At 35.7% G+C, this 13585-nt stretch overlaps 1 protein-coding gene across 5 annotated transcripts in view; it reads left to right on the top strand.

The window, feature by feature from the left end:
- CUL2 (cullin 2) overlaps nucleotides 1-13585 on the top strand; it is a 101000-nt gene that overhangs the window by 67027 nt on the left and 20388 nt on the right. For all 5 annotated transcript variants that reach the window (XM_081820867.1, XM_081820866.1, XM_081820870.1 and 2 more), the window contains 4 exons: nucleotides 7185-7281; nucleotides 7424-7534; nucleotides 8849-9011; nucleotides 12504-12628. In XM_081820867.1, coding sequence (XP_081676993.1) covers nucleotides 7185-7281; nucleotides 7424-7534; nucleotides 8849-9011; nucleotides 12504-12628 — 496 coding nt within the window. The remainder of the gene's footprint in view (nucleotides 1-7184; nucleotides 7282-7423; nucleotides 7535-8848; nucleotides 9012-12503; nucleotides 12629-13585) is intronic.

Raw genomic sequence — 13585 nt, 5'->3', positions numbered from 1 at the left:
TTTTTTTTTTTAAAGATTTTATTTATTTATTTGAGACAGAGAGAATGAGAGAGAGAGAGCACATGAGAGGGGGGAGGGTCAGAGGGAGAAGCAGGCTCCCTGCCGAGCAGGGAGCCCGATGCGGGACTCGATCCCGGGACTCCAGGATCATGACCTGAGCCGAAGGCAGTCGCTTAACCAACTGAGCCACCCAGGCGCCTGAAAAATATACTTCTTTAAAGGAGTAAAGTAATCTGTCAGGCTAATGGAGGATTTTTCCTTGTGAAATCAGTATCTTCCACTAAGTGAAAATTCTTATGGAGCATGAATGCTGAAATACTTAGTAAACTATAGTTAGGATTTCATGACTTTTGGAGAAAAGTTGTAATTGGATGCAGTGGAATTTCTGCAGGAAGGACAAGAAGAAGGTCTAAAGAACACAGACAGAAAACAGCAATCTAAAATGATGTAAAGGGAGAAAAGGAGGAGCTCATGGCTTAAAGATCATGCATCATCTGCTTTTAAGATATAAGCTAGGACTGGTCTCTTTTTGCTTAATCGTGTTCTTATAAAAGATGGCTTCTCTTGAGATATGTAAACACTATAGGAATAATCCCAGTTTCATGCGTTTTGAAAAAAAGTGTTTTATAGAAATATTAGATTTACAAGTGGAATGTAGGTTGTAAATTTTTTTTTGTTAAGAGATTCAATGAAACAATGGTTAAAAATTTTTTCATGGTAACACAAAATCTGTACACACAAAATGTAATTGATAATCCTTAAGTAAAGGTGTTCCTCTTATATAAGGAAGAAAACACCTGGTGTAACCATAGATTGTATATTCAGTGTTTAGTTCACTTGGAAGGATAAATTTTATTCATATGCTAACTTATCTATCTTTTATATTAATATAGTAGACTTGCCAACTGGACTTTCAGTGCAGTAACAACCTAAAGTTGTTTATAATTTTAATAAATAAAAATTGTAACTTCATGTATCTAAATGTCACAGTGTAAGATTTGAATATTTTCAGTGATATATAAAAAGGCAAGCATAACCAAATAATTGGAAACATAAATATTGTGGTATAAATTTTCTGCAAGAATTTTAGTTTTACTTTAAAATTAAAATTGGAGGGGTGCCTGGGTGGCTCCATCCGTTAAGCTTCTGACTCTTGATTTTGGCTCAGGTCATGATCTCAGGGTCATGGGATCGAGCCTCATGTGGGGCTCCATGTTCAGTGTGAAGTCTGCTTGAGAGTCTCTCTCCCCCTTTCCCTGCCCTCCCCTGCACATGTTCCCCCTCCTTTTCTCAAATAATAAATAAATCTTTAAAATTAAAACTGGATATATGAAATTATAAAAACAGATGAATAGATATATTTTTAAATGCTGGTAAAAGGAATTGCTTATTGAAAACCCTGAGTTTTTTGGGCGCCTGGGTGGCTCAGTCATTAAGCGTCTGCCTTCGGCTCAGGTCATGATCCCAGGGTCCTGGGATCGAGCCCCACATCGGGCTCTCTGCTCGGCGGGGAGCCTGCTTCTCCCTCTCCCACTCCCCCTGCTTGTGTTCCCTCTCTCGCTGTGTCTCTCTCTGTCAAATAAATAAATAAAATCTTTAAAAAAAAAAAAAAGAAAACCCTGAGTTTTTAATGTTAAAAGGATTCAAAATTGTGTTTCTTTTCTCCAGTAATTCTGTAGTTAACTTTCTAATGTTAAGTACTGTTTGAACAAAAGTAAAAATTAAAATGAAATTCTTCCCCTTTGAATTTGGAACACTGTAACATAGGCTGCTATGGCTGATTTGTGTTTTCTCTGATATATCTGTGTGTTTGTTATTCTACTTCTAAATTGTGTAGATGTTGGAGATTTCATTGAGGAAAAATACAGTCTTAGATAAAGATAAAATCTAACTTAGTAGTCTTTATTCTTTTGTATCTCTCAATTCCTGAGAGATATGTTTTAAAATTTCCCAGCTCATTTTTAGATTTATTAACTTTTTTCCTTGCAATTGTTCGTTTTTGTTTCATACCTCTGTTGGGTTGTCATCTTCATGGTTATTTTTATTGTAATGTATTTTTGTCTGTCTTGTACTTTTTCTTTATTGTGGCACATATTAATATTGTTATATCAGTTTTCTTTGTACTTTTGGGGGCTTTGGTGTGTGTGTGTGTAACTTTTTTAGTGTAAAATACAAGATACAGAAAACTGTACAACACAATTGTACAACACATTGTACAGCCTAATGAATTATTATAAGGTGAATATTCTTGTTACTACCATCCGAGTCAAGTAATAGAACCATGCCAGCCACCCCTGAAACCTTTGAATGTGTCCCATCCCTTCCCTTTCTCCAAAAGTTTACCACTATCCTGACTCTCAAGGTAATTCCTTTCTTCTTTTTCTTATGGTTTTATCACCCACATGTATATTCCGAGACTCTCTAAGAGTTTAGTCTTGTCCATCCAAAAGAACTTTACATGTCTTTTACGTCTTTTAATCAGCAAGTTGCTTTTGCACTCTTTTCTTCCCCCTTGTACTTTGTTGATGAACCCTGGCCATTTGGTCTTTTAGACTTTCCCATTGTCTGGATTTTGCTGATTGCATGAGGCACATTTAAATATGTTCCTTTGTCCTCTGTATTTCCTGCAAATTGGCAGACCAGAGGCTTACTCAGACTCATTGGTTCCCTCTGGCAAGACTATAGATATTCTTCCATAGTGTCTGTTTTTTCACTTTTTTGGATGTAAGCAGCCACTGATATTGAACACCGACATCTTTTTGTTTATTGAAGTTTGTAAAACTGTCACTTTAATTCTGTCATTTTGTTTTCATTTTTACCTAGAATAATCTTATAAAGACATGCTTGCCTCTCCTCTACTATTTGGTTACCCAATGGTAAAAGGTCATGTAGGGAGGATAAAATAACTGCTTGTTTCTTTCCTTTACTCACTTGTCAAGGTAATTAGTTGGTTTGCTGTGATCCTCAGAAAGTGACCAATTAGCTTTTTTTTTCATTATATTGTGATGAACTTATAGACCTAAATACATTTGATTCATTTCTCTTCATTGTTTTATTAAAGTTTAAATTGCTTCTCTTTGGTTAGTTGGTCTTTTTGATATGACCCTAGTCATCCTTGCTATCTTCCTTGCTATCTAGTGTGCCAGGATGTTCCAGACTTATCTTGTCCATTTTCTTCCCTGGACCTTGTAATTAGCTACTCAATGAAAAACTTAGTTTTATTTTTTAATTTTTTTTTAAGATTTTATTTATTTATTTATTTGAGAGAGAGAACATGTGAGAGAGAGCACAAGCAGGGGCAGCAGGCAGAGGGAGAAGCAGGCTCCCCACTGAGCAGGGAGCCCGATGTGGGACTCAGTCCCAGGACCCTGAGATCATGACCTGAGCCGAAGGCAGACACTTAACGACTGAGCCACCCAGGTGCCCCCCCCTTTTTTTTTAAAACTTAGTTTTAAATACACAAGTGACACATAGATGCATTCTTGAAAAACTTTGAATGAACTAGATTCTTCCCTCAGTCTTCCTCTACCCAGAGGTAATCCCTGTTACTATTTGGTTAACTGTCTTTACAAACTGTTTCCTATGAATTTTTATATTTACATACAGAAATAAGTACAATATAGAGATCGTTTTCTTTTTCATGTGATTTTTTCTAGCTTTTGACAGTCATAAATGATACTTATACTTTTCTTATTCAATTATATATCTTGATAACTTTTTTGTTAGTACATAGTGCATTCTTTTTAAACTGCTACTTAATATTTGATATGGTGGTGCCTGGGTGGCTCAGTCATTGAGCGTCTGCCTTCGGCTCGGGTCTTGATCCCAGGGTCCTGGGATCAAGCCCCACATCGGGGCTCCCTGCTCTGCGGGAAGCCTGCTTCTCCCTCTCCCACTCCCCCTGCTTGTGTTCCCTCTCTCGCTGTGTCTCTCTCTGTCAAATAAATAAATAAAAATCTTTAAAAAAAAAATTTGATATGGTTCCACCTCATTTTATTAAATTCTTCTCATGAGTGTATTAGGTTGTTTCCAGTTTTTCCACTAATACAACTCTTGCTTTTTCTGTGCACAAAATGCAGGTGTTTGTTTGGAGTCACGGAGTATGTGCGTTTAGAATTTTGCCAGTTTGCCCTCTGAAGTGCTTGTTCTTCCACAAGCAGAGTCTGAGAATGCCTGTTTCTCTACCACTCAGCAATCTTGCTCTTATGAAGTCTTGCCACTCTGAAGGGAAAACATTCCCTTGATTTCCCAGTGCCTTCTGGCGTGGAAACGGGAGAGTAGGAGGTGTTCTCCGGTGAGGGCTGCAGCAAGTGGTCTGGTTGCAGAGGTTTCCCTTCAGTCGGGCTCTGCTGCCTCAACGCACCGCCTACGGTTCCAGCAGGGACGCGGACACGGCTGCTGGCTGCTGCTCGTGGCCTCGCTGCACAGCCTGGCTTGTGTTCCTGGTGACCTCGCGGCTTTTCTCATCCTTTGTGCGCCATCCAGCTTTCAGGCTCGGCCACTTCTCGGCCTGTCTTCCTCCACTCTCTTCCCACCCTCTCCTTGTAGCATTCTCTTGTGCGATTTGGTGTGTAGTTTTATTTTCCTACATTACTCAGTCTTCTTTCCATCTTTTTTTCAATTTCTGTAAGTCTGAGGGCTATTTCCAACAATGGGGTGTTGAAAAGTATCCTTCCTGTCATTTCTCAGATTTAGAGTGGGAGCAGGAGGCTGCATTTAGTTTGCTGGAACCCTAGTCTCATTTTAAACGTAAGGATAAAGGAAGGTTTCACTAACAGATTAAGTTGTCCCTTGTCATATTTCAGTATCAGGGCTTTTCAGAGTTCCAGCCTAACTTTTGATGACTATCACAAATCTGGCCTGCTATTTGAATTAAAAGCTCATTTAGTTTTCTTTAAAAGCCTTGATTTTAAAATCACAGTCAGTGATTGTGGTCTCTTTTGGTCTCTTGCTTTATTCTCCTCTATAATATATTAAAAATGGTTCCATTTTGCTCCTATCAGTACTTAAAATAATAGGTGTTTATTGTTTACTCAGGTACCAGGGACTGTGTTACAGGCTTTCTTGGATTATGCTTAATCTTTACCACATCCTTGCATCCATGAGGTTTAGGTACCTTTATTATCCCCACTTTACAGACGAGGAAATCTGAGTACTAAGAGGTTAAGAAATGCTTGTCCAAGGTGACAATTAATGCAGCCAGAACTCACCCAGGCAGTCTGACTCCAAAATCCTGGCCTTAAGGTCTATGCTAAATATTCCTATTAGTCCCCATCATCCCAGCTGAGTGGTTTCATTATATTGGCAATTTCATTATGATTGCTCTAGGCATTTTCCACACAGCCCTGTTAGGATCAAATAATAAGCCATATTTCTAAAATTCTTCATATTCTTTTCTCAAGGTTTATCTCTTGGGACCACTGTTCTTAGATGAACTGAGTTTATTCAGATGACCAGTTTAGTCAGTGCTTTTGTATATTACTAACAGCATCATTCCACAGCTTATTTTCATTATCTGTCAGCCTAATACAAATGCTGTATATTTATAATGTTTTTGTGCAGTTATAAAAATTTGTGGTGATCTTAAAGATTGAATAATTATGCCTCAGAATTTCTGTGTTCAGTTGTTACCTTTTTAGGGAGGACAACTTAGTTACTAAACACTGGGACTGTCAGTGTTTCTTCTAGATGGTATGTTGCCTGATTCCAGTTTATCTGGGCCTTTTGGGATCAGAAACAAATGGCAGGAGTGTTGAGAGTATCAGTAGTGGAAGTTTTCCTGGTGCTGAGCAAGGAGAATAGGATTTGGTCATGAAAAGAATTCTGGCTAACCTGATTTTCCAAATATTCAGATGTTTCTCATTCTTGACTGATTTTTATTTGATCCTAGGCAAAGTTAAAAGGAAAAAAACAAAAACAAACCAGTGTGTTTCAAATAGATAAGATCGGTTAGATCATTATTTTACCAGATTTAATTTGTGTTTAGGAAGGAACTAATGGGAGGTGAGTAGAGGAAATGTGCTGACTCTATGTGACCTTAGAGAAACTCATTGTTTTTATTAGTAATATCAAAATGTAGACTTTGTATCTGAGATTCTATGACTGACAGAATTACTGTACCCATATTAATTCATGTACAAAAAACTTTTATTGAAACAGATAACTGAAACATGAAAAAGGATTAGCAGGATGATACGGAGGCAGGGAGGGACAGTGCTAGGAAGTCTATATCCTACTATAAAGAACAAGAAGCTTTTACAATGGAATGATGATAATATACTTCCTGTTGCTCTCTTTGTAAAATAATCATTAATTCAGAGAAAAAACATTTTAAAGTGAGGTGAAAGATTGCCAATAGGAAGGTAAATGACTGCATAATGGTTTGATTAGAGCATTAGTACTGGAGTCAGAAATTCCCAACTTGGGGCCAGACTGGCTTTAGGCAAACTATTTTTTTCGATTTCATTTTCCTCTTTCTGTAATTAGAAAGCCTGATACTCAGGTACATTTCTTATAGTGATTAAAACTTGCATTACACATAGTGCCTTGGCTAAGTAGGAACTTACCAAATGTCACATGAATAATTGAGATGATTTTAGATTCCTTACAAAAACATATCTCACTAAATTTCTAAAAAGAAAAATACCTTTGTGTTTGAATGGAAAGCATCTCAGTGGCTCTAGCAGATCTCTTAAAGAACAACAGCTATTAGTCCCTTCAGTGAGTGGTAATATATAAAGTGTACCTTTGAGGAATGTGTACTCTCAGATCACTATTGGCATACTTGTAATGGTTCAGACTGAATTCTCAGAACAAATCGTCTAATAATAGAGTTTGTGGTAAGTGAAATTCAAATATTCTTAACCAGCATAATTAAAGTCTTAATGGGCTCATGTCGACTCTAAAATTAAAGAAGTATCATTTTAGTGTCAATGTAATCAAATGTATCAATGTAACAATCAAAGCTTTTATTGAAATGACATCTGATGAGTACATTAACTATCATAACAAATGTTAATTCAGCTGTGATATGAAAAAATTTATTTTTAAGCATCAAGCATGCATTGACCTTTAAAATGCTCTATAATTTGATTAGAATAAGCAGCCATATTTTGGCATACTGTGTGGTATTTTTCCACAGATAATTTGTATTCTCAATATTTTTTTGTTATATCTTGTTTTAGTGATCGTGGTGGAGAAGACCCAAACCAGAAAGTAATCCATGGGGTTATTAACTCCTTTGTTCATGTTGAACAGTATAAGAAAAAATTCCCCTTAAAGGTAAAAAGCCTCCTTTAAAAACATAATCAGACCTTTAATTTCTTAAACTACTTGTTCTAATTTTTTAAATATGATTTTATTTTATTTATTTTTAATTTTTAATTTATTTTTTATTAAATATGATTTTAATTGGTTTATTTAGTTTTATCAGGAAATCTTTGAGTCTCCCTTTCTGACTGAAACAGGAGAGTATTACAAACAAGAAGCTTCAAATTTATTACAAGAATCAAACTGCTCACAGTATATGGAAAAGGTAAGAAAGAACATATTATGTTAAATGCATCATCTGTTATATATCAGGCATGGTTTTATTTAACATTTGTTTTCTTAGTTAATACACTTTTTTGGTGGAAAAGGGTTTTTTTTATTTGATCGTTACTCTCAGTTATAGTTAATATACAGTACCTATTGATAAATCATTGTTCTTGCTGTGGCATTCTCCATGAGGAAAAATTCTATCCAGTTTTCATCATGGTTGATGCTTCTTGATAAATCTTGATTGCTTGATTTGCTTGTCTTTAAAATTAATATTCACATTTTTTGTCAAAAAGTTTGACATTTTTTGCCTACTTTTGGTTTCTGTGACTTTGCCCTAGACTTCTGGCTCCACCAGGGAGCATAGTAGGTTCCTCATTTTCATCAAAAGGTATCTGAGAGGTATCCAGGAATGATGTGTTATTTCCCCTCTCAACATCACCTTCCTTCCCAGTATTACCTTCTTATGTCCAGGCAAAGTCAGCAGTACTCTCCAAAGGCTTAACTGTATATAGTTCTCTGGGACCAGTTAAGTTCAGAAACTCTAGTTACATAGCTTCATATAGTAGAATGTTTTCGAAGTCTAAACATTTGTGTGTGTATGTACTATGCTAGCGTGATTTTAATTGCGAATATAGTTTTGTTTTGAGGTAGAAAATAACCAGATTCTCTAGCTTTTATCTTTATTAGCTGGTTCTTGTTAATATTAATCAGTGTATTGTTGGTAGCCCAGTGTTTCTTATATAGAACAAGCTTTACTAAAGCTCTTGATTGACATATTTAAGTATGACTAAGCATAATTGACTTTGAAAAAATTTAATGAAATCTTTAATTTGGTAATTATCATGTATATTACTGATAACATTTACTTTTTATAAGAAGAGGGACCAACATAAAATAATTAGGTTAATCTACTTGATCCAATTGATGTAAACTATTTTTTAGTTTGATAGTTAAATATTCATAAAGTGACCACCTGTTCTGGTTTTTAATAATTTTTACTCACTTTTCCTGTTGCATGTTAGATTTCCTATATAATAGGATGATCAGGGTCAGTAAATGAAGACAGAATGCAGACCACTTAACTTTAGTTCGTGTTCATAAGATTTTGGTAAAATGTAGGTGATAGCTAATAGCCTAAATAAAAATTTGAAATGATTTATGGAATGTGGGTTTAAATTGGTTATGTAATCCTTATTTGTTACCTGGCCATCTTTAATTGAGCCATTAAAATTAGGCTACCTAAGTTACTTACTGATATTACAGGTTTTTCCTCATAGTAGGTCATGACTGTAAGAATATATTTCTAAAGGTTCTAGGTAGATTAAAAGATGAAGAAATTCGATGTCGAAAATACTTGCATCCAAGTTCATATACTAAAGTGATTCATGAATGTCAGCAACGAATGGTAGCAGACCACTTACAGTTCTTACATGCAGAATGTCATAATATCATCCGACAAGAGAAAAAAAATGGTAAGTGATATGAAACAGTGAATAGAAATTAAATTATAAACGCACTTTCTACATCATCTCCAAGCCTCCTTAGATTTCAGACATTTTTAGTAATAATCTAAAATATTTGATATGCCTTTTTACCAATTCTTAATAAAAAGACTATTTTGGAAAGGTATGTTTTCAAAGTCAAAAGAAAAACTAGGAAAAGGTGTTTGCACATTTTTACATATCACAAGGGCTAATTTCCTTAATACATTAAGAGTTTCTAATAAACAGCAGGAAAAAAAGCAAAGATGAAAAGGAAATATAAATAGATTTTAAATATATGCAGATGCTCAGTCTCATTCAAAATAGAAGAAAATACAAAATAAAGATATAATGAGATACTAATAATAAGCAATAAAAATGGAATTTTTTTTAAGATTTTATTTATTTATTAGAGAGAGAGAGCACAAGCAGGGGGAGTGGCAGGCAGAGGGAGAAGCAGACTCCCCACTGAGCAAGGAGCCTGATGTGGGGCTCTACCCCAAGACCCTGGGATCATGACCTGAGCCGAAGGCAGGCGCTTAACCGACTGAGCCACCCAGGCGTCCCAAAATGGAATTTTTTTTAAAGGAGAAAATAGCACTAAAAATTTTCAAATAACAGGGAATAAACATAACAAGATATGTGCCAGACCCACACAGGAAATGAAACATTGTTGAAAGCAACATTGATTTATAGATCCAGGAGAATCTACTCAAAACTGCAGTGGTTTTTTTGGTTTGTTGTTTGTTTTAATTGTGAAAGTTAAACTCTTAGACTAAGAAAAGTCAAGACAGTCTTGAAGACCGTCATGGGAAGACTTTGCAGGATAGCATGACTTGTGATAAAACCACAGTAATTAGGACAATGAGACATTGGTGCGAGGGTAAACAAATAGACCAATGGAATAAAATAGCCTAGAAATAACCCATGCATACATAGATACTTGATTTAAGACCAAGGTGACACAGTAGAGCAGTAGGTGAAAGATAGTCTTTTTAACACACAGTGCTGAGTCCATTGGATATTCACTTGGGAAAAAGTAAAGTTTGATCTCTACCTCAGATACCGTATACAGAATCAATCAATACATTGTAGGCTTTTGACCTACATGTAAAACAGTAGCACTTCAAGAAGATAATATAGGAGAATAACTTCATGACCTTGAAATAAGGAAAGATATTTTTAAATGAGACACAAAAAACACTAACCACAGAGGAAAGATTGATCAAGTGGACTGCATTTAAAAAAAACCTTTGGATCATTAAAAGACCATTAAGAGCATCAAAAGACAATCATCGGGTAATATATTTGCAATCACTGAAAAAGGTTTATGTCCAAAATATAAAACGGTCAAGAAATTTGAACAGGTACTGCAGAGTAGAGGATATGCAAGTGGCCAGTAAACATATACAGAGGCCATCAATCTTATTAAAATAGAGGAATGCAAATTAAAATCCACACTAAGATACCAGTACTCACATTTTGATACAAAATTTAAAAGACCATTACAGGGGAGGGGGGTGGGGGATGGGTTAGCCCTGTGATGGGTATTGAGGGCACATACTGCATGGAGCACTGGGTGTTATACGAAAACAATGAATCATGGATCACCACATCAAAAACTAATGATGTATTGTATGGTGATTAACATAACATAATAAAATTTTAAAAAATACTAGGGTAAAACTGGAGAGATTGTTGAAATTTAGATAGTGTTGAATAAAGCAAGAGATTCTGGGGGAAAAAAAAAATTAAAAGACCAAATATAGTAAGTGTTGGGAAGTGTGTAGAGGAGCGAGAATTTGTTATATACTCTGGGCTTGGAGTATAAATTGATGCAACTACTTTGAAAAACTGACATTGACTCTTAAGGCTGAATGTATGCATATCTTCTGATCCAGCCCTTCCAATCCCAGATATATAATCCCCTGCCCAAACTACATGCAAATATATACAAAAAGGTAAAAGAATGTTCATAGCAGCATTACTTGTATTAGCTCCAAACCAGAAATAACTCAAATGTCCAATAACAGTAGAATAAAGTGCAGTATACTCCTATAATGGAATATTATTAGAGAAGTGAAAATGAACAATTACAGCTACATACAAAATGTAGATGAGCCTTATAAACATGTTGAACGAAAGAAACCAAACATGAAGGAATTGTATGATTCCATTTTTATAAATAGTTCAAAACAGGCAAAACTAATCTGTGGGTTGGTAGTCATGATAGTGGTTACCTTTGCAGAAAAGCAAGAGGAATAGTGATTGGGAGGAGGTATGAAGGGAACTTCTAGGTGTAGGGAATGTCTGTTTCTTACCCTGGGGGGTGATGTCATGGGTGTGTATGTGTTCACTTGTGATAATTCATTGAGATATATACTTACGGTTTGTACACTTTTTGTATATGTGTTATATTTCAATAAAAAGTTTAAAATAAAAAGCACTGCACTGAGGGGCGCCTGGGTGGCTCAGTTGGTTAAGCGACTGCCTTCGGCTCAGGTCATGATCCTGGAGTCCCTGGATCCAGTCCCGCATCGGGCTCCCTGCTCGGCAGGGAGTCTGCTTCTCCCTCCTACCCTCCCCCCTCTCATGTGCTCTCTCTCATTCTCTCTCTCTCAAATAAATAAATAAAATCTTTAAAAAAAAAAAAAAAGCACTGCACTGAGACATCATTTTCAATGGGAAAGATCAAAACGTTGATAACACGTTGTTGGCGAGGGAACTTCCTGCTATTGGGAGCTGTGTTATAAGGATCTGTCTATAAGACGAAGCTCTGACACAGTAGTCCTGCTTCCAGGGATTTATACTACAGATATTCTTGCCCATATACAGGATTTTTTTTTTTTTAAAGATTTTATTTATTTATTTGAGAGAGAATGAGATAGAGAGAGAGAGCATGAGAAGGGGGAGGGTCAGAGGGAGAAGCAGACTCCCTGCTGAGCAAGGAGCCCGATGCGGGACTCGATCCAGGGACTCCAGGATCATGACCTGAGCCGAAGCAGTCGCTTAACCAACTGAGCCACCCAGGCGCCCCTATATACAGGATTATTAATTGTAATATTGTAATATCAAGAGATTAGAAACAACCAAGTTTTCATCAATTTTTAAGAAATTTATAATATAGCTATATAATGGGGGTGCTATGCAGTTGTAAAATAACCTTTATGTAATGATATAAAAAGATCTCTAAGTTAAAATGTTGTGTTCTGCAGTTGCAAATAATACATAAAATATGCTACACTATTTGTGTAAAAAGAGGCAGAGGGAAGACTATATGTATTTGTTTGAATGTGCATGAAACATCTTTGAACTGTTACTAACTACAATATTGCTTTCCTGTGGATGGTTGGGAGATGGGTGTAGGGGACTTTCTTTGCATTCTCTTGTAATTCTGCATTTTGAACCATGCATTACCAAATACATTAAAATATTTTTTGAACTCTTTGGGAATTTAATAATCAAATTTTTTTTTCTCTTCAGACATGGCAAATATGTATGTCTTACTTCGTGCTGTGTCCACTGGTTTACCTCATATGATTCAGGAGCTGCAAAATCATATCCATGATGAGGGCCTTAGAGCAACCAGTAATCTTACTCAGGAAAATGTGAGTTATATAAGGAACTGGATATTTTTCTCTTAATCAGATTATCATGGAGTTTTTCTTATGACTTTACTGTTTTAAACAGTGACAGAAAAGTCCTACCATGATAACAAATGAAATATCTTTATTAAAATGTTTTAAACCTATAGTTTGTTGGCCTCATTCTGGAATTATCGTATTATTAGAAAATCATTGAATGAAATAGGCTTCTTCATAGTCATATTGATGTGTTCATTTAGCAGTTGTTAATTAACTGCTCACAGAAAAATATGTTTGCTGTTTCTAAATGATTGTGTTTCTATGTAATTGGCATTAATAGTTGTAGTGATAATGGTATTAATCAGTGGTAATATAGGCAAGTGACAATTTGCTTTCTTTATATATGCTCTGATTTTGGTAGCCCAGGAAACAAATTTAAATTAAGACAGTCTTCCCTAAATAAATGCTTGCTACCCAAAATATCCAGCAGTGAACCTCATGTCTCTAATACTTATCTTTCTGAAGAGTTCCCTGCCAGTCAAATGACTATTTACAGCAAGGTGTCTTTCCTCTCAAAGTGTGTTACTATCATCAAATCTTGTTGGATGAACTTCTTTGTTATTACTTAGTGATGGCTTAACTAATAAGATAGACATGACATGAAATGTTACTTCTCTTCCTGAAGTAGAGCTTTGGCTCTTCATTTGCAATAATTTTTATATGGACATCATCATTCGGGAGCATTTGTTAAATGCTGATCACTTCAATGATTTTATGTTCTGCGACAGTAATGCATTAAGTAAAACCATTAGTTTATATTATTAGTCTTTTAGGTTCAGGGTGTTGAATGATATTGGGCAAAGAGGCATAGGGTGCCGTGTCAAGGACGGGGGTGGAAGTGTAAGAGAATACATCTGTAGTAGACCCAAATAATTTTAGCTGACGTAGTTCCCTCCATTAAGTTCAAAAACTCACTTTTGC

The sequence above is a fragment of the Leptonychotes weddellii genome, chromosome 5 (assembly GCF_054177405.1).
Source record: "Leptonychotes weddellii isolate Sample4059 chromosome 5, ASM5417740v2, whole genome shotgun sequence".
Taxonomy (NCBI): domain Eukaryota; kingdom Metazoa; phylum Chordata; class Mammalia; order Carnivora; family Phocidae; genus Leptonychotes; species Leptonychotes weddellii.
The sequence above is the reverse complement of the archived record's forward strand: the minus strand, read 5'-3'. Positions and strand labels throughout refer to the sequence as shown.